The sequence below is a fragment of the Canis lupus genome, chromosome 13, assembly GCF_003254725.2.
Source record: "Canis lupus dingo isolate Sandy chromosome 13, ASM325472v2, whole genome shotgun sequence".
NCBI classification, from domain to species: domain Eukaryota; kingdom Metazoa; phylum Chordata; class Mammalia; order Carnivora; family Canidae; genus Canis; species Canis lupus.
This window is the reverse complement of record NC_064255.1, coordinates 33,715,384-33,740,183: the sequence shown is the minus strand read 5'-3', so window position 1 is coordinate 33,740,183 and position 24,800 is coordinate 33,715,384. Positions and strand designations below refer to the sequence as shown.

Below are 24,800 nucleotides of genomic sequence, written 5' to 3'. Positions count from 1 at the left end.
GGAGATGGACCGAAGAGTTCCATCATATGCCTCATCTAGAACCCAGCAGATCAATGTCTGCTGTGAATCCTTTACTCTTCTCCATCCGTAATGGGAGCATCCATGTCTATTACTCCTTCCTGTGTCTACCATTCCCCATTGAGAAGGGCAGTTAATTTATATTCTTAGGTCTCTGGCTGTTGGGATAATAAGGCCATATCAGCTCCAGCATCAACAGTACCCTCCACCACCCAGAAATCCTACAGCCGGAATAGGAGGCTGTGAATGCCTGTGACCAGGGCCGCCCCCATCTTGCGTGAAGTGTAGTAGGGATAGGAAGAAGAATGGAGCAGTCTTGGTGGTCAGGATGATGGTGGTGGCCAACTGGCTGTGTCCTCACCAACCTCATTTCTCTTAATGCGCATATGTAAAGACGTTTTGCCAAGCCTCCCTTGCAGATAGTTGAGGGCCATATGAATTGTCCCTTAAAAATATTGTGCATGATGCTCCAGGCTATCTGTCCTTCTGTGGTGTCTTTGAAGAGTACATGGCAAAGGGAGTGTCACAAGATGGGACGCCCTTGGGTCCCTGAGTCTCTGCTTACAGGAAAACTGCCCACAACACTGCTGATCCACGGTGGCCTTTGTGTGGGTGATGACTCAGCTCCCACAGTGTTGTGCATGGATTTCTCAGGCTTATTTGTTACTGCAGCGCTGTCAAACCTACCCTGACTGTAACTATGGGTCTCTGGAGAAAGGCGTCCGTAGATATCAAAGACCAGAAGTCCGATGCACAAAACCTGTTTAGAGACTATAGTGTGGTCTTGAATTCCAGGGTTCATAGTGGGGTTTAACGGAGGATGGGCCAGATCACAGCAGGTCTCCAGTGCCTGGTCCAACGTCCTTGGTGGTGATTCCCTTAGGCTCATTCTAGCAGGTCCCATTCTGAGGGTGCCAAAGGAGGGATACACAGCGGGTGTAATGCAGGGCACACAGGAAATGAACTCAGTGACCCTCTTAAATGACATCCCCCCATAATGAAAGTACCTAGCTGCTAACTGGCTGTTGGGCAACAGAGTTGTCAGCATCTATGAGTGTGATGTGCACACACATACACATGTGAGTGCTTACACAGGCACATCCACTTATGTTAGCAGAAGAAATGAGGCAGTTTCCACCAAAGTATCTCTATTCTGTTGTTGTTTTTTTAAATATTGTATTTATTTATTCATGAGAGACACAAGAGAGAGGCAGAGACATAGGAAGAGGGAGAAGCAAGCTCCCTGCAGGGAGCCTGATGTGGGACTCAATCCCAGGACCCCAGGATCATGCCCTGAGCCAAAGGCAGATGCTCAACCCCTGAGCCACCTGGGCATCCCAGCCATGTTCTGTTTTGAACCCAATAAGCAGAGGAGCAGGATGGAGCAAGCCTATTTTTCCAAGGCTGCTGCTTTTCACTCCGCCATCTAAGATGTTACCTGGCCCAGCGGGGCAGGTGCTGCAGGCAGAGGGTGGGGAGAGGCCTGGAAACCAGGAGGTCATCAGAGCCCCTCCCCACCATGCAGGTAGGACTTGCAGGCCTACCTGACCTCTGCCCTCCTTCCTCCTCTTCCTGGTCTCACCCTGGACTAAAGATCGGCTTGCACTTTTTAGAGGAAGAGAGAGAAATTGAGATAGGCAGCCTCAAGGCTGGCCTGTGTGCCACCTCCCCTCCTCCCTCCCCCGGTAAGCTGGCTCAGGGGAATCGGCTGTTCAGCTCAGCCTATCAACCTACCTTGTCAAACCCAGGTCTATCCACTGCCAACATATGCCTGTCAAGCTTCACAGCTTCCCTGCTGTCAGCGTATATGTTAACATAGGTATAGACATCAGAAGTCCAACAAATTCATACCTCTTAGTAGCTCAGTAGTTCAAGCTCAGTAGCTTGAACATGGTACGAGGTCACCCACAGAGAGACCCTTTCCCTGGGGCTGCCCCTGCAGTTGGAAAGGGAGCAGCAGTTATAAACCAGGAATGCACAGCAGAGTCTCCTGGGGAGCTTTTTTAAAATATGCCAATCTGAGCCCTACTCCCAGGGACTTTTTAAAAATACTTTATTTATTCAGGAGAGACACAGAGAGGCAGAGACACAGGCAGAGGGAGAAGCAGGCTCCCCACAGGGACTCTGGGATCATGACCCGAGCCGAAGGCAGACGCTCAACCACTGAGCCACCCAGGTGCCCCAACTCCCAGGGATTTTGTTTAGGCACAGTTAGATTGGGGTTTAGACCACAGAATTTAAAACATCTCCCCAGGTGGTTCTGATGCCTCCTCCTGTTGAGGGCTCCTGGAATGGACCAACGGGTACAGGCTTTGGAGTTGGACAGAACTTGGGTTCCAACCTAAGATCTATCACTCTAGTCCTTGCACTCATCACCTCTGAGCTAGAGGTAATGCACAGAGCACTCAACATGGAGTCAGAGCTCCAGAACATTCTTGGCTGGACTGGGGATTTGTGTTGTGTCTGTGAAGAAGGCAGCGGAAGCCCCACCACATATATGTCTTTATATTTCCTTAGGGATCCTTTCCACTGAAAGCCTCCCAATTTCTCCCCTCTCCCTTGACCCCAGGCTGGGCTAGGAGGCCCTTCTCTGGGTCCCAGATAACTTCTTGCTTACTCTTACCACTGCAACCTTTGCATTTTGTTGGCATTGCCAGTTTTCTAGCCAGTCCCTCACTAGACTTTGAGCTGTGAGACCACAGGTGTTGGGAGCAGTAACTGTTCCTCCAGAACAATACTTGCCCCCACATGTGGACCCTAAGTGAGTAACCATTGTCATGGGGCTATTGACACTGTCTCTATGTTTCATCCTATTTAATGCCCTTGACAACCTTCTGAGCTAAACCTAATCACCTGCATTTTGGACACAAGGAAACTGAGGCTCAGAGAAAGGAACTTCCTTGCCTTGGGTTACACAGATAGGAAGCTGCAAAGGATAGCTGTGTGTAGCACACTGTGTAACACCTGTGTGCTGTTTGCGTAACCTTAAGATCTACATGTGGAAAGACCTAGTCCACAGTGTAAAGAACCTCTTCTCTCTCTCTCTCTCTCTCTCTCTCTTTTTAAGAAAGATTTTATTTATTTTAGAGAGAGAGAAAGAGAGTGAGGGGTGGGGAGAGAGCGAAGCAGACTTGCTGAGCAGGGTCCCAATGTGGGGCTCGATTCTGAGGACCCCAGGATCATGAGCTGAGCCAAAGGCAGACGCTTAACCAACTAAGCCACTCAGGCTCCCCAGGAACCTCCTCTCTTTAGCAGCAGCCTCCCACACTAACACGCACTGTCCCTCGGTGTCCTTGCCCTCACCTGCAGCTTGTACGGAACATTTCTTTTTCCTAAATATAGCAGAAATGCTCTCTGATTTTTTTTTTTTTGTGCTTGTAACTGTTCCATCTGAGAAAATACAAATTATAATGTGAGCACAACTATTCACTGAAGAGTTGAAGACTTGGCATGAGTTACCAAAAAGAATAATTTCATTTTCTGGCTCTTAGGAATCCCTGGACTTGGAGCTAAGACATCCATCTATAAATTGGACTCTGCCATTACGAGCTTTTGTCCTTGAGTCAGTCAGCAAAACTTCAGGACTTAGCCTCCCCTGGTCAGTAAAGTAACAATAATACTTGTCCCCTTTCTTCTTTAATGTATTCGCCAACCTGGTTATTCTCTATGTTCTTGGACTGTGATCATCTTCAGTAAAACTGCAGTGAGTAAGACACATGCTGTCCTGGCCTCATGGATAAGCAGGGCACTGGCGTGCTCATATGTTGTTAAATACCTAATTATATAAATAAGTCATAAGCTATCATTGTGATAAGAGTTATAAAGAAGCAGAGTAGGCAATGCTATTCCACTCTGTGTCGTCACATTTATGTGCTTTCTTGTAACTTTCTGGTCCTGCCCCTAACTCTGTCCTACCCTCTTATAACCCGTCTCTCCTCTCATCTCTCCCCTCAAATCTCCCTCTGCTTAGATGACTTGCCCCTCTCACCCCCTTTTCCCTCTGCTTCTACCTCCTTCCCCATCTCCTCCTTCCTCTCCCCCATGTCTCCACCTCCCATCTCTACCTCACCTCCTTTTCCTTGCTGTAACTCTCTTTGCTGAGAGCCACTCTGTCATCCGTGTCATTTTTTTTTTGTATCAGTTTCCACTGTTTTACTTTTCTCCCCCTTATGTGTTACATATCCCTGACTCTGTATGTCTAGTACTTTTGATTCCATGCCAGGCATTGTGTTAATAGTTTCATTTTCATTATGTAAATGAAATAAAAATAAAATATGTATTTATAATAACAAGTACATATAAAACAAATATGTTTATATCAGTGTATATACTTAGGGAGAGAGCTTCATTATGGGATGCATTTAAGTTTTTCTTTTCTTTCTTTTCTTTTTTTTTTTTTTTTTTGCATTTAAGTTTTTTATAATCAGTTTGATCCTTCCAAGGCTTGCTTTTAAGCTTTGCTAGTAGGGACCAGAGAAGTCTTTCCTCTAAGGCTAATTTTATCCAGCTGCTGAGATAGTGCCCCTCTGAGCTTTGCTCATTGTCCCATGAATTGTGAGGTCTTACTGGTCTGTGGATGCACCCATCATGCCCAGTTGTGTACAAGCTCTGGGAATTGTTCCCTGTGCTCTCATCCCTAGCGCGGTGTCTTGTGAACTCTGGGCCATTAGTCTTCTGAATTCTCAGCCCCATCTGCTTGACTCAGGGAGGCTTCTAGGATTTTCATAAGCTCCGCCTTCTCATGTCATGTCCTGGAAAGTTCCTGCAGGCAGTATGTTAGGACAGTAGTAGAACTCACTTCAGTTGTAGTCTGTGCAGCCTGATGGCCAATGTCTGAAACCATTACCTCATGTTTTTATGTGGATTTTTAGTTTTACAAATGAAAGTGTGACCTTGGTCTCTGTTACTCCTTGTTGCCTCAAGCAGTCGCCCCTCCTTCCAGCCCCCCTTTTGGTGGAATCTTTAAATATGGATGTAGGTACAGACACTGTTGTTGCTGTTACTATATTTCCTGTTTCCTTGTAAACCAGGAGCTGAACTCTACACAAGCTAATTGAATAGAGGCCTTGAATATATATTTTCCTAGAAGTCTTTTAGGGGGTAGAGGTATATACACATGGCTTCTTTATCCTTACCATTACCATCACCACCATCACTACCATCATTGTCATCATTGATGTGCCAAATATACTTCTAAGGTATTTACACTGATTTACTCATTTAATTATAATGACAGCTTCTGGGCCAGGTTGTTATTCATGTCATTTTTAAGATGAGGAAAAGAAAACACATAAAGCTCAAGGAGCCAGTTACTGGGCAGCACCTAGAATATGAACCCTGGCTTCAGAGATTCCAGGATCCACAATTGAGGCTATTTGCTTCTTCCTAGCAGCTGAACGCCACAGGGCCTTTCCAGGCTGCCCTAGAGAAAGGAGCAGCACTGCAGCTGACCAAAGTCATGTTTGAACTTCATTTAGAAGGAACCTGGGTCTGAAGGAAACGGCAGGTTGTCTCTGGATTCCAGGCTAGAATGATGATCCAGCCATGAGCCAGGAGGCTCTTGTCATCTTTGGGTAACCCAAACATTTACCACCCAAGTTAAATACCTACTAGAGTGCCTGTGATATCCACCATAGACTCCAATCCCCATTGCTATGTTCTGTTCTAGACTCAGCCACTTCTTGTGTGTGAGCAGGTGTGTGAAGGTGTGTATCATCCTATGCAAGTTGCTTTTTCTTTTCTATGTCTGAGGCAAACTCATCAGTAAGATACAAAACAACATTACTGTGTAAAACTCACAGGTTTGGGGTGAGAAGTAAATGAGTTAACATATTAAAATACATAAGATGGTGGGAAGCACAGGCCAGCCTCCCATAAGCTGTTAACACTGTTCTTGGTTTCTAGTAACTGCTAATCCCTAGCACAAGGGTACCCATGTCTCTCATCCAAGAAGCTCCTAGAGGAAGGGAATAGAACAGGCAGGAGGCCCTTAGAGCAATCCAGGCCAGAACCGAACCCAAGGAATGAAAGCAGAAAGTGAGGCAGGGTAAAGAGTGGGGAGCATTTTAGCAGGAGAATAAGTAGATCTAGATGAAGGAGAAAATCCAAGCATGACTCCTGTTTTTGATGAATTAGGGAATGGTATGGCCTTTCCCATGTTACCTTAAACTGCTCTTTTGATATTTTCTTAGTCTCCATCTCAAATATTTAACCAGATTTGAAGTTCTTTACTACATGATTGCTGAGTGGTCTCCCTGAGTTGATTAGGGCTCTGGGCATTCATTGGTCCCTGGTGGGCGTTGGTTAAATGACTGATGGCAGGAAGTCAGTCCTCTGGGATGAATGCTTCCAGGGGCAGGTTCAGGGCTTAGCAATTCTAGTAATCACAGGACAACTGTATATTGTGATCCCTTCTCCAAAGTATCGGCCTGCTGCCCTAATCATTGTCCTCTTTCCTCCCTGAAAAATGAGCAGGACCAAAGGAATATTCCAGACCCCACACTTTGTATCTCCAATGTTATGCATAATTGAATATGTTTGATAGTTTCTATCCTCTTGAAAAATCAGTTTTCAAATACTGAAATAATAAAAGATCCATCAAAGAACAGTGGTGTGATATTACCTTCTGTTCCCATGGAGACCAAATTGCTGGTGTTCAGCTGTGTGTTTATTAATGGCATTTGCCCATGTAGCGTGTATTGGCTCCTCCTGGTAAGTAGCACATGATATTTATCATCTACCTGTAATGTGTTCAACTCATTTCAACTTCTGTTTATTACTGAGATCTTAGAAATGGTTTTATTTGCTAGTTTGGTTAGATTTAATTTTCTTGAAGGGCATATTACCAATGCCCGGTAAACTGTTTCTGTGTTGCTCTGTAATGAGGAACCATTCTATTCACACATAGTGTGTGTGTGTGTGTGTGTGTGTGTGTGTGTTCAGGGGAGACAGGTCATTGAACAAGGTCTCAGGAGTGTAGACTCAGTGGCTATAGCACACATTGGGAGGCACTATGTTATACCCAGTGTTCAGTTTCTGCAAAAGTCATTTCTTCTGTGTCTTCTACATCTGCCGACATTTCTAAGCATGAGGCCCTTTCTACAGGTGGAGAAACTAAGCCTTTGACAGACTAGACATCTTTCCTAAGGGCAGTTACTTGAACGGAAATTCTGGCCCAACTCCATATAATTCTGAAGTGATTGTTCTGTGAATTTTGTGTACTGCACTAACTTACTTAGTCATTCTCAATAGAACATAATGCCAGCCCCACGGGTTGTTCTCATGGTTAATGTACTTGCAGTGACCAGCACGTGGTGAAGATTGAATAAGTGGGCGCGCTCGTCTCCTGTTTTTATTTTTTCCCTGTTTTTAGCACAGCTACAAACAGAAGTCACAGAAATAGAATTATTACTGTTTTGGCTCACATGCACAGAAAAAGTTTTGGTTAACTCAAAAGCTACGTTTATATAGATTTGGTTTTTGTTTTCCGCCAGAGTCTCATTGCTCACATCATTGGAAGTAATCTCAGTTATCATGTTTCCATAAACACTAAATTTGCATCCATTAGAGTCTATTGATTATAGTTGGTATGAAAGGATGTAGTTTAAAAATGCCTTCCACAGATATTCCCTCTGTCACTTAGAAGAGACAGATTGTTTTTGTTATAGAAATGAGAATTCTCTCAACTTATAGCCTGCCCAGAAGAAACCCTTTAGGTTTCCTGTCTTCTTCCCATGGCTTTTTCCCTGTAACATTCTATGTCTTATCTTGTTCCCAATATGTCCCCACCACTGCAAAAGCTCAAGGAAGGGACTGTGTCTTTCTTGAATACTGTGTAGCCAGTGCCTTGCACATGGAAGGATGCTCACTCCTTGTTGCTGTGGAAGGCAATGATGAGGGAACAGATGAGAAACCCTCTGGGCAGCAGTAAGGCTGATTTTTTTCCCATCCTGTGGAAGAGGATATTGAGATTCCAATATCAGTTCTTTCAACATTTAAGCTAAGAGCTCCTTCAACTGTACCATGTTATTGTCTATATATGAGTATCCAGATGAGTATCCAGATATATATAGGTAATTCTAGCCAGAAAGCACAGTTTTCCACCTAGTTACCACTTGTGTAAATGTAGATTGCAAAAACACTTTGCAGATTCAACATAAGTGGGCATGCTTGCCAGGTGCCATAGGGCGATGGCAATTTTGTTGATGATGTTAATGACAGCCAACGCTGTAGATGACCCCATGAACCTTCACAACAACTACGAGGCTTCCATAGTTGTAACTGTGGTGTCATCAGGAAACAGGCACTGGGAGATTATGTTATTTGCCCAAATTCACACCACTAGTAAGTGAAAAAATTTGGTAGACTCTATAGGTGAGGGCCTAAGGAAACTCTGCAGCCCACTAGTTATGTGGTCTCAGGTCTCGGTTTCTCCGCTTACAAAACAGTGACCCTTGTGGCTCTCTTCCAAAGACATGGCTTATGCTTATGTGAGCATGTTTCTTGTGTCCGCCAGGACAAAGGTAGTTGTGGATAAATCAGAATTTAGGGAGCTGATTCTCACTCTCCAGCATCCCCTCCATCACCAGGTGTTCAGTCCAGTATAGAAGCAGTGATGGCTTCCAAGAGCCATCTTGTTCACAAACGTAAACAGAGGAATGACCGCCTATATTCCTCCAATGAGTGAAAAAGGCAAAACATGAGAGATTTTTTTTTTTTTTAGTTTTTCCCCGGCCCGTCTTTTAGGATCCAGGTCGAATGTTCCTTTCCCAAGGAGGCTCTTCCTGACAACCCAGGCTTGCTACAAACCTCACTCTCTCATGCTGCCTGCTTGGTGCAATGCCCACCCCATTGGAGACAGTTGTCTGTCTTCCCTGCTAGAGGGAAGGCCCCAGGGCAGACCATGGCTTCCTTCACGCTGTGACCTCCTGGTGTGGGCCAGCACCCGCACTCGGTGCATGCCATATGCATGAGTGCTCACAAAGTATAATCCAAGTCTGATCCCTGAGTGTGGTAGATCCGGCCTCATTTATTGAAACCCTCCCCCCACACACACACACACCACCTGATGTAATTTTTTTTTTAAGATTGTATTTATTTATTCATGAGAGACACAGAGAGAGAGAGAGAGAGGCAGAGACACAGGCAGAGAGAGAAACAGGCTCCATACATGGAGCCCGACATGGTACTTGACCCCGGGTCCCCAAGATCACGCTCCAGGCCAAAGGCAGCACTGAACTGCCAAGCCACGCGGGCTGCCCCGTTGTTGTAAATTGTATTGCCAGTGTCTTCATAGCCAGTTTTGTTGGAGTCACTTACAGTTCTATTGGCAACCAGAAACTCCCTGCCAGCTCTCACTCCGGACCTCCCATTTCTAACCTAAACACAGCAGTGAACCCCTCCTGGAATCTGGCCTCCAGACCGATGCGGTACAGACAGGGTGCTTGTCTGCAGCCCCAGGGCTGTGCTGGCTGTCCCTTTCACTGTGGCAGTAGTCTGCTCCAGGATTTATTATTGGAGATGACTCTCATCCCTCACTGCCTTCTGCCATTCTCTCTGCCTCACTGGCTGCCTTCTCTGGGTAGCAAAGAATCCTGTTCCATATTGATCTCATTCACTTTCCCAGGAGAACTTTCAACGAAACCTATGCTTGCTCATGGCTGCCAGAAAGTCGGCTGGCGGCTTCAGGGAATACTCTAACCTTTGCCTAGCTTGCCTATGGGATGTGAGCCTTCAGGGGTGGAGGCGGGCCAGGGCGTGCACAGCCCATGCGCATTTCCCGGGATGGCTGACTTAACACTTTTCAAGAGTCAGCACTGATAAGGCGAGTGATGGCAACACTATCTATGAGTTCCTCTATGCTCTCTGTCCCAAAGGCCTTTGGTCCTGATATTTCATTGAATATCATCACAGCCATGGAATTAGTTAACCCCTCTCAGAGAAGGGGAGCCTGGACCCTGGGGGTGGAAGTAACCTGCCAAGGATTGTCCCCATGGTGAGCTTTAGGTGCTGGATTGAAGGCTCCCTATACAGGTGCTCAGTGTGCTACCTAACAGCTGCCTCCAGTGATCATGGGGGTGAATTCAGAGACGTAAGGGATGTGGTTCCGTGGCTAATATTCAGACCATACTCCGTGCTTCCAGTTAATCAATAGAACACTATTAGCTAAACTGCAGAGTTCTTCCCCTTTCCCAGCCCATCATTTTTTTTCCATCTTTTTTTTTAATTATTTATTTATTCATGAGAGACACACACAGAGAGGCAGAGACTCCCTAGGCAGAGGGAGAAGCAGACTCTCTGTGGGGAGTCCAATGTGGGACTTGATCCTAGGACCCCGGGATCATACGCTGAGCTGAAGGCAGATGCTCAACTGCGGAGCCACCCAGGTGTCCCTTTTCTAGCCCATCTTACAGGCTGCATGCACATTCTCTGATTTACTCTTTACTCACCCCCTGTGAAGAAGCTATTAGTATCCCCCCCCCATTTTACAGATAAGGAAACTGAGGCTTATGGAAATCAGTAAGGTGGCCCAAGGTCAGGAAGGCTGTGAGTGACGGCACTGGGATTCCAATCCCACTGGTGGGGTTCCAGAGATTCAATCTCAGATGCTGCGTCTCCTCTACTGGGAAGAAGTTTATCTCCCTGGCAAGCTGCTGCTTGTGGATTGAAGCAAGAGGAGGGCAGGTGCAAGAAGCGAAAAGAAACAGGAGAGCGGTGGCAGGCTGTCTAGAACCGCAGGGGCCATGGGGGGCTCACCGGGGAGCTGGGGTGCACGTAGGGGCCAGCACCAAGCAGGCACCACAAAGAACGGGAGGGAATGACGGCCTGTGCTCTGTGTTGCTTATTGGAGTGAGTCTCCAGGAGCCTCAGAATCATCCCGGGTCCCTTCCTGTCTAGCACACCAATGCCAGGGACGGACTCCCTGCAGACTCTGTAACCTGTCTTCGTTTTCACACCTCTCCTCATCCCCCTCCCGCTGCCTACGCGGATGCTTCCCGCTGCACAACGCACAGCTTCCAGACTTACCTGCTTTCTCTTGATTCTCTTCCCTCCACGCTCTCTCCGCTTGGCTCCCATGAGATGGTGAACCTTAAAATCATCCTCATGACAAAGAATAGAGGCCCTCCTGCTGCCCCGGGCCTCAGAACCGAAACCCTCCTTCATTCAGCCTTGACCCCACATGTACACTCTGCTGACATCATCTCAATTTTATTTTTACATCTGCAAAAGGTTGCTTGTCACATATGAAATTTCCCCCCTCCTACTTTTACCTGCTGATTTCTTATTTTTATTTTTTTTAAGATTCTATTCGTTTATTTGAGAGAGAGAAAGAATGAGCATTGGGGAGAGGCAGAGAGAGAGAGAGAGAGAGAGAGAAGGCTTGTCTCCTGTTAAGCAGAGAACCCAATGGGGGGACTTGACTCCAGGACCCTGGGATCATGACCTGAGCCAAAGAGAGACGCTCAACCACTGGGCCACCCAAGTGCCCCCCACTAAATAATTCTTGAGTAAATGCACAATGAGTGACTTGGGCACCATGTTAAGCATGTCCTCTGTTCTACTTAATTCTAGAATATCACTGTGTGGAGTGACACTAACCATAATCAAGCTCAGAAGCATCCCAAACTCTCCTTGAAAGAGCTGTCTCTGCCTCAGGGTAGCGGTATCACTAGCAGCAACATTGAATAGAGGAGATAACAGAGAAGCTCCCGACAGGGAAGAGGTCTGGTTCACCAGGAGGGACAGCGTGGGACTCTGTCCGGCCATCTGCGACACGGGTGTGGGCAGGTGAAGGCGCCGAGCCTGGGGCGGGAGGACCAGTCTCAGGGCCAGAGCAGCCTGCTGTGGGGCAGTTAAAGCCAGGCCATGAAGCCACGGGGACGGTGACCAGCTTTGGTCTCTGGGGGGTGAGGGAGCAAGGGCCACATTCAGAGTCACTGAGTCAGGATAGGGGCTGACTTCTGGGCGTAGTGTCCGGGGGGATGGGAGTGCTCACGTCTATCATTCCCTCCCGTTCTTTGTGGTGCCTGCTTGGTGCTGGCCCCGACGTGCGCCCCAGCGCGGTGGGGCTTGCTGCCCTCCCTCCGCTCCCTGGTGAGCCCCCCATGGCCCCTGCGGTTCTAGACAGCCTGCCACCGCTCTCCTGTTTCTTTTCGCTTCTTGCACCTGCCCTCCTCTTGCTTCAATCCACAAGGAGCAGCTTGCCAGGGAGATAAACTTCTTCAACATTGGATCCTCAACCAGCTAAAAATCTTATCCCCGAAAGATATTTCTGCCAGATTGGAGAGCCAAGTCTTAAAGATTTGAAGACTCGCTTAAAACAAAAGAGAATTACATGAAATCGAAAACAACGCACAGAATGTAAGCACCCTCTCCCGTCGCTCCATCTGCCTGCCTCCTGTAACTCGTGAGTGTGATCTACTGATGAGAAAAAATGAGGTGACACTCTATTCACACTCTAATGGTACTGATAAAAATAATACGCTTAACCATAATGATAACAATAAAAATTATTATTTTATTCATTGTATCTACTATTTATGGAGTAACCAAACAATGCACTTAATATCTCCCCGGCATTTGATTTGTTGTAGAACAGATCCTGCCAACCGTCGTAGAGATGGCATCTTGTTCCAAAATTGTTTTTAATAGACTCTGTGTGTATGCGTGAGGAACCCTGAGAAAGTTACAGTGTGCAAAGCTAGTGTTTGAGTTTGGTTTGACTCCAATGATGGACCATACGCTTGTTTCACACAACACACCATCTCTCATTTTTAAAATATCACATGTAGTGACTGGTGATTTTTAAGAGACATTGATACAGCTGATAGAGTTGGAGAATAGTTTTTTTTTTTTCCTTTAAATTAGAGCCTTCCTTCAGCTAGACTGTAAAAATACATTCATCAGAAAGGTGTTTGGGGTTTTATGATGATCTGACAACTAAATTGCTTGTTCAGTGTGAGTTGTGTAATGTTGTTCTCAATTAGATTAAATATTAAGAATCCAATTTGCCAACTGCTAACAAAATTGCTGAACATTGCACACAGTTTGGGGAATTGCTTTTAATGAAGAACAAATGGAAGTAAAATACCAGAAACTGGAAGTGCCAAAGCTATAAATGTTTCGATGGATAGATCCAGCACTTTCAAATGTTGGAGTGTTAAGTGTTTTCTGCACTGGAGTGATGTATTGAGTGCCGTCACCTTAGCTAAAGAATTTACTGTCTGCAGAGTTCTTGTTAATAAACACAGCGGTGAAGTGGCCTCTTCACATCATTTGTAGGCTCTGTGTACAATACTGAAAAGCAAAAGGCCAGAGGGTCCCCTGTGTTTGGAAGACTGCAGGGAAGTGGGTTCTGGTCCACTCTTGTTTCCTCTTTCTATACCTCATTCTCCTCGGCTCAGAGAAAAGCGAGGTGGCGTGTGCACAGTGTGGTTGCCAGGATCATGGCCAGCATCCTCACCCTGCCTGCAACCTTCTGACTCGTCCTCTCCTGCCACCTCTGCAGACTGGCTGGCCTGCATCTCTTTTGTGTTCCCTGGATGCAGTGTTCTTTGCCAGTTGCTCTTCTCAGCACCTTACGTCCATTAGCCTGCCTTCATTGCGCCTCACCATCTTGCTCGGAAATAATTGCCTTTATTATAAGAGAGGCAGGAAAGGATCACAAACACACAATGGGGGCTCTGTACCTCGTGGAGGGTGCCCGCCGTGTTTGACAGAGTACTACCAAGTCATAAGCAGTCGATAGATGCGGAGCAGCATGGACAGCGTGGATGCCATAGCCTCGATTAAGTGTCACAGTGCAGTGCCAATGCAGTCATTTTGGCAGCCATCCATTTAATAGCTTTATCTTGAACCTGAGGCAGATGCAAGTCATAGAACGGCACAGCTCTATTTGATCACAGCCTGGCCAGAGAGGTGATCCAAACTTTACTAAAAATGTGTTCGGATTATTTGGGGGCTATTAATTTTGACAATTTCTTTTCTCATAGGAAACTCAGCTCCTGACACTATGTCTGACAGATCACCACTGTGCCTCCTCATCCATTGAATGAGCCTAAGAATGACCTGTACCTTACAGGGCTGATTTAAAGGCTCTAGATAGACTATAATTTATTATACACATGCTTTTGTTTTGGTTTCTACTGTTGCCACAATCATTGTAATGGAAGCCATTCTTGCTTTGAGCTGGTTTTCTATAGAAATAAACATTCTAAATGTGGTAATATTGATGCAGTGGCCTCCCATTTACCTTGATAATCTCTCAGAACAGACTTATCTGTTTCAGCAGAGGCCAAGTGAGGGCCCACATTCGCTGAGCATCTTCTACAGGGAGGCAGGAATCGGCAGTGGTTAGAAGTGTGGGCTCTGGGATTAGGCTCGCCTCATTCAAGCCATAGCCATGCTGGATACTGATCATCTGACTGCAAGACAGACAGTTACTATCGCTCCCTCCACCTTGCTCTTGGACATGAGTCTGGGTGCTCTGTGCATCTCAGATAAGGAGGTTTATGGGGAGACACGTGGGTGTTTGTACGTTTGCTATCAGAACATTGAATCCGTGTTCAGTGCCGGTCTGCTCTGGTCTACTTTCCAGGTTCCCTGCAGAATGAGCCATATAGAAAGAGCCCACCAGATATACCAGGAGGAGAGACAAGGACCAAATCCACAATCTCCCAGTAGGAGAGTAATTGTAGATGCTGAGTCTATGCCTGCCCCAGTGATAGTTGAAGGAATTTAATACCTTTCATAATTAAAATCACAAAAGCATAGAATTTTACACCTCGAAGAGACCATAGTGAACCACTCTAGCTTCCAAAGTAGAAACAGTTATAATGGTCGCAGTAGCCCCCTGCAATTGACAGCTCCCTCATCCTGCAGATACGTTGGAGGTGATGGGTCTCTGACCTCTTGGGAATAGGAGTAATATCCGCTCAACCCTTCACACACTGCATGATTAATCCAGCGTTTCTGATGGCCATTATCCTTGTTCTCACTGCCCTACCCTCAGTTTGGAAGACTTTGATTCTGGTAAATTCAGAATAGTGCCCTGTGGGATGGAAGAGCATGGCTATGCTGTTTTGGAAACCTGGACTCGTCTCTTAGCATTTATGAGATCAAGGGCCATTTACCTCATCTCTCTGGGGTCCTTCTACTTTTGTAAGTTTACATTATGATTTCAACTTCGCTGGAGGTTTGGAGTACCAGATGCAGCAGCTAGGGAGAAGCCAGAGTCCTAGAACAGAGCCTCCACACATGCCTTCCTATCTCCCCTTGGCAAGTGCACTGGCACACATTGTGTACCTTTCTTAGGTGTCTCTGGGTTCCTGAGAATTGAGTTGCTTTTTGTTTTTGTTTTTTTGATGAACGTGATATGCCTGACCCTCCATGGTTAGATCCCACCTGTCTGTCTCCTGTTTTTCCCTCCTGAACTCATGTGCCTTAGCAACATAGTTCAGATTGTAGTTCTCTGCACTGTATTTATTTGTTCACCCTGTATCTTTGTTAATAGTGGCTCCTATAATTGACATGCCCTCTTTCATCCTTTCTCTGCCTGCCTAACCCTTCAAGATCCAGCTGCAGCATCACCTTTCCTAGGAAGCTTTCCCCGCTCACATCCTTCCACACACTCAACATCCTACAGTTTCTTCCAGTGTGACATCTATCTGTAATTATGCATCTGTGTCCCTGGTTCCTCCAGCTGGAGGATATGTTCCTCCAGGTGGGGCAGTGCATGCTAATCTCAGGAGCTCAAGTGCTTATTTTTTAAATTTATTTATTTTTAAAGATTTTATTTATTTATTTGACAGAGAGAGAGAGAGAGAGAGAGAGAGAGAGAGAGAGGGCACACAAGCCATGGGAAGTTTAGAGGGAGGGAGAGGGAGAAACAGATTCCCTGCTGAGCATGGAACCTGATGCAGGGCTTGATCTCAGGGCCCTGAGATCATGACCCGAGCCCAGGGCAGAGATTTAACCAACTGAGCCACCCAGGTGCCCTTGGAGCTCAAGTGTTTATAGCAGGGGGACAGGCACCAGTAGGACACCAAATACAGAGGGACTGGGTTCATGGTGATACATGGAGTTGGAATGACTCCATTGACTTGGTGAAGAATATAAAGAAACCCAATGGGACTCTCAATCATAATACCTACCATGTGAAAATGTAGTTCTCTAAAGTCAAATAGATCAATAGCAGCAATATGTATGCATTTGCCCAAAACTCATCACAGGCATTAAGGTAACTTACAAGACATGAATGATGCCTTTTAAGTGATGAATTATTCAGGGTCATTATATCAACCTATTTAATTACTCATGAAGTATTACCTTCTAAAGTTCAAAACAGGTCAAAAATCTCTTGGTGATACAGGAATTGACCAGTTTACTAAAGGAAATGCCATGAAGTACATCAATGGAAGGATTCATATGGAGTTCTTACCTGTAATGATCGTAAGACTAATGCTGCATGTCTCTTGTACTCTGTGGAAGGTAGAGAACTACCCTTCACCCTCACTCTTACTCCATGAGGGCAGCTAAGTCCCTGTCCAAGGTGTTAGATCTTTGACCAAGGGGGCTCCTGGATACTGAACTCTAGAAGGAACCACTTACCTGGTCAGGTATAGGAGTGTTGGACAGAGGCAAGCCTCCCCAGCTGAGCGTCTCCTCTGCCAGGGACTCCTCCAGGGCTGAGGGTGACAGAGACAAGTACTTCCCAGGGAAGACTTGCTGTCATGAAGAAAGAAGAGGAAGAGTCCAGTTTTTTATCCCCAACTCATCGTGTGCCCAGCAAATGGGCAGAGGTGAGCCAGGGGTGTCATGCTAATGGGTGTCCCTGCACATTGAAAACATATCAAGAGTGGAGAAGAGTGTTCTCACCCATAGCTTGTGCCTCTAGACCCCCTTGGTGGGACCTTGTGCAGCTGTTCCCCATGACGACCCATTAGAAGGTTCAAGGCAGCTCTTTGGCTTCACTGTGGCTCTTCCTCTTTTCTCACCGTTGCTTCAGTCATCTGGACATATGCATTGCCCACTATGTGAAGGCCACTGGGAGTAGATGAGTACTATCCTGTCCCCGACTCCCAGAAGGGGAGGTGCGGATACAGCACACACATGGAGGGAGAGAAACACTAAGCCACATTCACTTCTTTTATGGCCAAAGCCACACAGATCTCTCTGTGGTCACTCAGTGGTCATTTGCGGGATCTGTTGGTGCTGGAGCGATGTGCAGGTGGAGGGCGGCCAGCACATAATGTAGACTGGAGACATGCCTCAGTGAGAATGTCTGCACCCTAGACCAGGGTCTGTCAGCCACTTCGCTGACCCCTGTGCCTGAACTGCTCCCTGCTCAGGGAGCCTTGTGGGCTGTCAGTTAAGAGGACCGTAGGGGCAACTTAGATCAAGTCGTATTAATGTGAAATCAGCTGTGATTTCTGTATTTCAACTGTTTTTGGTAAGAGATAGTTGGCATTCAACCCACAGTTAGTCACTGCCGCCCTGTGTGTTGGGGCACCAAATCAGACACTGCTCACTAGGATGGCAGCGGTCTGGTGCTGACCAGATGAAAGAAAGAAAGATAGCACTGTTATCTGGGATCCCAGCTAGTTGGTTGCAAAGGGAAGTGTAGCCCAAGGGATTTTCGATTCCCTTTGGAATTTATAGAGTGAGGTTCCTTTTTAAACCTGGGCCCTTGTCGGTGCTGGAGGCTTCACTCTTCTGTATCCTGAATGTGGGAACACAGGCTAACTATATAAACCTCCTCCAGCTTGGTTCCAAGAGGAAGCTCAGTGCTGTGAGGCTTCCCACCCAGCCCATGCCTAATTACTAACCACCACTTGCTGGCCATCGGACCTGTAGGTGGGTTATTTACCACTCTGGGGTTCAGACTCCCAGTCTACCAAATGGGGATAAATAATTGTACTTATCTTCTAGGTTTGGCATAAGAATTAAATGATTAATACATGTAGAGTGCTTGAACAGTGCCCGGCATGTAATAGGGTCAAATAATAAATGTTAGCTGCTTATTAATGTAATCGTAGTTTCCTCATTGATTAAAAATAAGATGATAATGATAAAACCCATGAATTACCGAGAGCCAGCATCCAGAGACCAAAAAAATAATACCAGGCACACAGCAGGCATCTACTGAACAGTGGCTACTATTAATAGAATTCTAGATGGTGAGGTCTGATAGAGCTGCATTCCTATTTCAAATAAACATCCAGAATATTAAAATCCAATTCCACATATGCATTTTCCCACAATTGTAACACAGAAGATGTACTGATATTTCTGTACAAAAATTATGTCAACTTTCATGGGCGTATTTTTATTAAATGAAAAGTTATCAGTGCTTACCACATGCCAAATAAACCTCAGATTGTGTAAGTATCTCATATAAAGCATAAGTAAGTATGTTTGTATAGGACATAAAGATCCATAGCATGATTTTTGTGGCAATCTGGCAAATCCCAATACCAAGCCCCAAACTTTGTGAAAACCCATGGTTCTCAAAAGGGGGAGGTAATGGTTATTTGGACCTTCTATCTGGACCTGTGTTGTCTTGTATTCTTGAGACTCCCAGAGGATGCTACAGCTCATTCATTTATTCTTTCTTTTTTTTTTTAAGATTTTATTTATTTGAGAGAGAAAGAGCACAAGCAAGCATGAAGAGGGTGGAGGGGTAGAGAGAGAGAGAGGGAGAAGCAGTCTCCCTGCTGAACAGGGAGCCCAAAAGGGGCTCAGGACCTGGGCCAAAGGCAGATGCCCAATGACTGAGCCACCCAAGCACCCCTATTCTTTCTTTCTTTAATCATCAAATTTCTCTGTGCTGTTTCAGGTTCAAAGACAAACCGCTTCTACCCTCTGGGTGTTGAGGGGGGTGTTGGGGAGACCATTGTGGTCTAAGGAGGTGCGTGCAGGACCTGGGAGGAGGGAGAGGATGGAGAAGCTTCACAGAGGAGACGACATTGGACCTGAGTCTTGGTGATGAGTTACAGGCAGAAAAGGAGAAAAGCAACTAGAGCTCGGATGTAGAACAAGAGGCAGCAGAGGACCTGGAAATATGTTGGGGACTTACCACTCAAGGCTTTGAGTGGCATCCTAAGGAATTCAAACTTTATCCTGTAGACAGCAGGTAACACTATAAACTAACTTGCATGTGCTGATGCCACAGATGGAAGGAAAGACCAGTGGGATGAGACCCTATAGAAGGATGCTTTAATAATTGAAGGAAGCAGTGTAGACTCAAACTAGGGCAAAAGCAAGAGCATGGTAGAGGCAAAACCTTCAAGACCTTCTTAACAGATTGTGAGGTGAGACAGAAGGCTGGAGTCTGGGACAATGTCCCAGCTATCGGGGATGTGGGGCCAGATGGGTCCAAGTGGTTCTTCCAGAGGGAAGAGAAGGATTGGGTCAGGGGGATGCCAATTAGCCACTTTGACAGTAGGCAAGCATCCAGCCAGCACTCTGGAACAGAGATCTCGAGCCCAGGGCAGTAGTTGCCACTTGATGTGACCCGCGTTGATATAAGGTCAGAGTTGATGGCCAGCTTGCTTTCTCGATTAGGTGATGAATGAAGTCAAAAAAAGCAAACCTTCCTAACTAGCACCTAGGTGGGTGCTGAATGTCACCCAGGCATTCTTGAGAGCACTTCGGCTCTATTCCTCTCCCGACTTCCCATCTGACACAGACACTTCAGAGGATGGGGTCTCGCCTGGTCACACCATTACTGAGGGACTGACCCACGAGCCAGGGCCAGGCCTACTGGTCTCCAGATTCTAATCAAACCGCACCCCAGTGGAGCCCCTGAAGTGCTTCACTTGAGTTCAGATCCATTGTTTAGGTTTCTAAGTGGATCCTCGTTAATGTTTGAGCCTCATAATCCGTAGGTGTGTTCCTGGAGGCCATTGATGGATGCATCTTTTTGTGCCCCCTGATGTTACCCTGGGACATTGCAGAAGTCCACATCCTATTAGAATAATCTTGTTTGATCCTTAACAGCCACCCTAAGGGGCCATGTCACGACCATCCCCTCTGTACATCCCTTTGTGGCTGTTGTACTGTGGGCCCTGATCTGGAGCTCACCATGGTGAGTTCAGGCACAACTATTCTGCTGGCCATGTATGGGGCCTGCATATCGTTTTAGGGTTTCTGTTCCAGGCTGTGGGAACAGGCAGTGCTCCAGGGGCCTTTCTTCATGCAGGGTGATTTTTTTGGCCCACTCCATGCAGGGCCAGTGGAGGCACACATGTTCTTCTTCACTGCCTCTGCAAGACCCCAGGGGGCGGCTAAAAGGATTTTCTGCAGCAGCTCACTCACTTTTGAAAAGTTGTGCTGTTGACTCTTTTCTAGGGAAAAAGATTTGTTTTGTTCATAATAATCTCAAGCCATGCCTTTTTTGAGGATTTCTCTCTGGGTTACCATTTTGACTTCATGTTGCCTCAATAATCACATTGAATCAGCCTTGCGAAGATTTCCCCAAAGATTACCTTATGTGTCTCTTGAAAAATCTATATGATATTGGTATCTCGTTTCCAAAGTCAAAGTTAATATCAGACTTCAAAGATCCCTTGCCTTCAATAGGTCCTGAAGCATTTTCCATTGGAGGCATTGGTGATAAGAAAATTCGGTTGCTAGCAGGTGGCGGGACCAGGAAACGGGATGCTCAGGGCTGCTTGAGGCAAACAGAAAGGGGGCTCCTAGCTCCTGGGTCTGATGCCTTTGTTCCTCCCGTGTCTGCTTTCATTTCCGCTTAGTCACAGCTCCTCGAGGCTCTGCAGGACTTTAATTAATGCCTCGGTCAAAGCAAGCCACCCTGGTGGAGCATCTGTCCTCAGCCAGGCTCGGTCTCCAGGGCACCTGTGCACACTGAGAAGACACTGCCCCCATTTAGCACCTGAATCGGAGAATCATTTCTTCTGCGGGCAAAGCAGGGTGACCTTGTACGAGTCATTTGATTCTCTGACCCACAATCTTTTGATCTGTGAAATAGAAATTGGAGTTCCTAACCACTTATTATGTAATCAGAAGGAACTTTTAAGGCATGCTAAGTGATAAAAGCAAAGAACAAAGAACCATCCAGAGCATTTTCTGACTTGTGGGTGCATCTGTGTGTGTTTCCAGGACATATATTCGTATATTAAGTGCACATAAAACATATCTGCACATATGCATATGGAAGTATTCTAGAAAGACCCACAAGAAATTATTGGACTGTGAGGAATGTGGCACTTTTTGTTGTGTTTCCTTGGGTAATATTGTGATTTTCACCATATGTGTCTTCTAATTTTGAAAGTCAAAATTCAAGTATCTGCTTTGTACAGTTTGTTGAGCACCACATGACATCAAGGTAGTGGGAGTACCTAGATGCGCCGTGAAGAGTGGGTTCCTTCTTGCTCCATAGGGCTGTGGAGTCTGACACGCACACCCTGCTATGCACAAGCTCTGCCCGTCTTTCTACAACTCTACTGACTTCTGTTCCTAGCATACAAGGAAGGATGAGAAATGGGAATATAGGGATTACCCTGAGTGTCTAGCTGACTATTTTCTGCTTATGAAATGGAAGAGTCTTTTGATGATTCCAAACCTCACTGAATGTCTCTCATAAGCTCAACTCAAAAGGGACCCTGCTGGCCTCGGAAAGCAAAGCCCGGGTTCAATGGAGTCCCAGGGAGTGGACTCTCCAGAGGATGCTGTGCTGCACCATCCATATCCTGCCCCCGGGCCTGAGTAATTCATTTTCTCAAATTGCCACGGGTGGTGGTAGCCAACAGCCCCTGGCCATGCCTGTTTCTGGAGATTGCTCATCTGAGAGAGCTGCTGACCGAGGTCAAGCCTCCTTCCCGGGGTAACCCATGCTCAGTAGTGGGCAATGCACGAGTGCAGAGACCTGGCCCTTCCTCCAAAGCCACGGGCTCTGCAACTCCAGCACTTCCCATGGGATATGCTGAGGTCTCTATGGTGCTGCATGACCGTGACCGTGAGTGCAGCTCCTCCCCCTGCCCCTTCCTGCGATCCCACAGGGTTACTCCCTACTGCACACCCAGTACCTGACGCAGACACAGCTCTGTCTCAGAGTCTTCTTCCTGGGGAGCTGACTTCTGACCATCCCCGAGCCAGGGTGACAGCAGCCAACCTGACACCTCCATCCCCCTTTCCCGATTTGCAGCACCCCGCGTGCCGCACCCATCACGATGCCGTGATTAGCACGAGTCCAGTGCACCCACGATCGTCTACTCTCCATGGGGAGAGCAGGTGACTTGCAGATGGCCACTGACCCCTCTCAGACCTGCCCCAAGGACCAACCGAATCCTCTCTGATAGCAGCAAGGAAGGAGACCAAATGGGACAGGAGGTTGCCACTTCACCGGCTCGCGAGAACCCGGAGCGGGGAATCGAACCAACTCCCCAGGTGGAGTTTCTTCCCATAGGATGGGCTGGGCAGCATGGGATCATGAAGGGCTGTGTCCCTCCCCCCTCACCTCTGGGTGAGCAGTAGATGGACAGGCAGGTCCCACACCCATGGACTGCTGCAGCCTTGTGCTGGCGCCCCCCTCCTCTGCTGCCCACACCCCTCCTCTGGGGCTTCCTTTCTCTGCCCCCCTAAACAAATCCCCACTGAAATTCACCCCAAGACATCCTTCTCTCTGGAGTTTGCATGGAAGTGAGGCCTGGCCCCTGTCTTCTCTTCCGCCGTGTCTGAGTCTCCAGACACATGGTGGAATTGGCCCTTCTTTCCTCATCGCACAGAGCACAGTTGGGTCATCGTACCGGTGTAGTGCACCCTCCACCTGCAAGCAGATGACATTGTGCAGAGCACCTGATGCTGTGGCTTCCTGTTTGGTGTCTTGCCAAATGCAGCAGCCAGGGTTGAGTCTCTAACCTCACATTTTGCAGCAGAGCATCTTCCTCCCCCTGGGCATTATGTACCACTCACCCAACTCCCGCCAGAGTCGCCACAAATACCATGTCGCCCTGTGAAAGGGACCCCCTCTGTCTGTCCCCGTCTTCTATGGTGAGCCGTGCAGCAGCCAGGGAACGAGGGCTTGGAAGTGGGTCCCTTTAGGTGGCCCCAGACCTTCCGGGTCAGTGCCATCAACCTCATCCTCACTCTTAATATTGCTGCTATTATTATTATTATTATTATTATTATTATTATTATCATTACTTTAATATGAGCACACAAGACAGAGGCTTGGCAGATGGTGGTGTTTTCTCCATGCACACAGGTGGGGGGAGGGCCTCAAACTCTCTTCCCCTGGGGTTGTGAAGCCCTCCACAGCTGTTGTCAGAGCCGGCGTGTGGTGGCCTCAGCTTCTGTGTCTGTCCCGCCCGCAGGGGAGCTTCTATGTGCCGTCGGAGAATTGCATGCAGCACGCGCACCGGTGGCACCGGGACCTGTGCTTCCTGCTCCTACATGCCTACCGGGGGCTCCGCGCCTACTTCCTGGTCATCATGAGGGACATCCCCGAGCTGCCGCACATGGAGCTGGGTAAGGGGTCGGGCTCAGGGAAAGCCTCAGGCCAGCAGCCCAGCTGCCCCGTTTGGGGCCTGGCTTGAGAAAGCTTGCAGTTTTGCAAGCACCATGGTGACAAGTGCCCTTCCAGGTATGTTTTCTGTGCGGTGTCTCGTTCCAGCAGGAGAGAGTTTCGGACGTGCACCTGCAGGAGGAAAGGGCAGGAGCACCTCGAGGCACGTGCACTCATGCATTTGTTCACCCACCAGGAGTTTAGTGCACACTTGCCACACCGCTGGCACCGCTGTACACAATGTCAAGTCGCTTGCTAAGGGGAGTAGTTATAGGATTGCAAATGACAAGAGTATAAAACAACCCCCAAAAGAATATACATAAATTCTCTATATGCTATAAATATATGCATATTTTATACAAATATGTATACAAATGCATATTTTATACATATGTTATATGTTTTTTAATCTGGATGATTATAGAGCCCTCTCAGCAGCCTTCATATGTGGTTTTCTGAGGATGAATAGCTGCATGCACATCCTCAGACATCATGGAGATCATTGGGCCTGAATCCTTCTTTGCTGACAGATGGGAAGCCGAAGCTCAGAGAGGTGCAGTGACTGCTCGGGATCACACAGCAATGCGTGGCAGAAACAAGACGAGAGACGGGGACTCCTGCATTGACTCTTGGGGCAGGGTCCCTTCTGTCATCCCCCTCATTTGCAGCAGGTGACACAGTGTGATTCTGCTCATAGTCCTCTACTGAGGCCCCTTTGCTTCCGGAACCGAGGCCAGTTGCTTAGCCTGGTTCAAGGTTAAGAATAATCCTGCTGGGGTAGCTCAGCTTCCTCACATGCACCCCTGGACCTCACCTACTGGGACAGCCCTAGAGCCTCGTACACTGCCCATTACTGCACTGAACACGCCAGGTGACAATGATTTATTTGCATGTTTTTTTTCCCCACTAGACACGGGGTCTTGAGAACAGAGCCCCCCATCCCCCCAGATCCCTTGCGCACAGTGCCTGGCAGGTAGGGTCAAGGAGTAGGTGCGGTGCTGTTGATGAGTTGTCCTGCCATCTTAGCATCTGGCCTTATCAGCCTTAACACCCCGGACAAGCCAGACGCTACTCTTTGAATCACGTAATAGTGAAGCTGAATTTTTTTCAGGTTCAAATGTTATGCACACAAAAAAGGCACGCACAGAATCAGAGCCAGTTTCCGAAGCTCATAGGGAAGATGGAGATGGTGCAGTGCTAGTTGACTTCTTGCTTTAATTTCTTTTTACCCAAAGGAACTCGGTTTATTTGCTCATTC

At 47.2% G+C, this 24,800-nt stretch overlaps 1 protein-coding gene across 3 annotated transcripts in view; it reads left to right on the top strand.

The window, feature by feature from the left end:
* FAM135B (family with sequence similarity 135 member B) overlaps window positions 1-24,800 on the top strand; it is a 283,971-nt gene that overhangs the window by 210,491 nt on the left and 48,680 nt on the right. For 2 of the 3 annotated variants that reach the window (XM_025450413.3, XM_025450411.3), the window contains exon 8: window positions 23,352-23,505. In XM_025450413.3, coding sequence (XP_025306198.3) covers window positions 23,352-23,505 — 154 coding nt within the window. Of the gene's footprint in view, window positions 1-11,745; window positions 12,379-23,351; window positions 23,506-24,800 lie in introns of those variants that run through there. The other variant, XM_025450415.3, reaches the window with a different exon arrangement.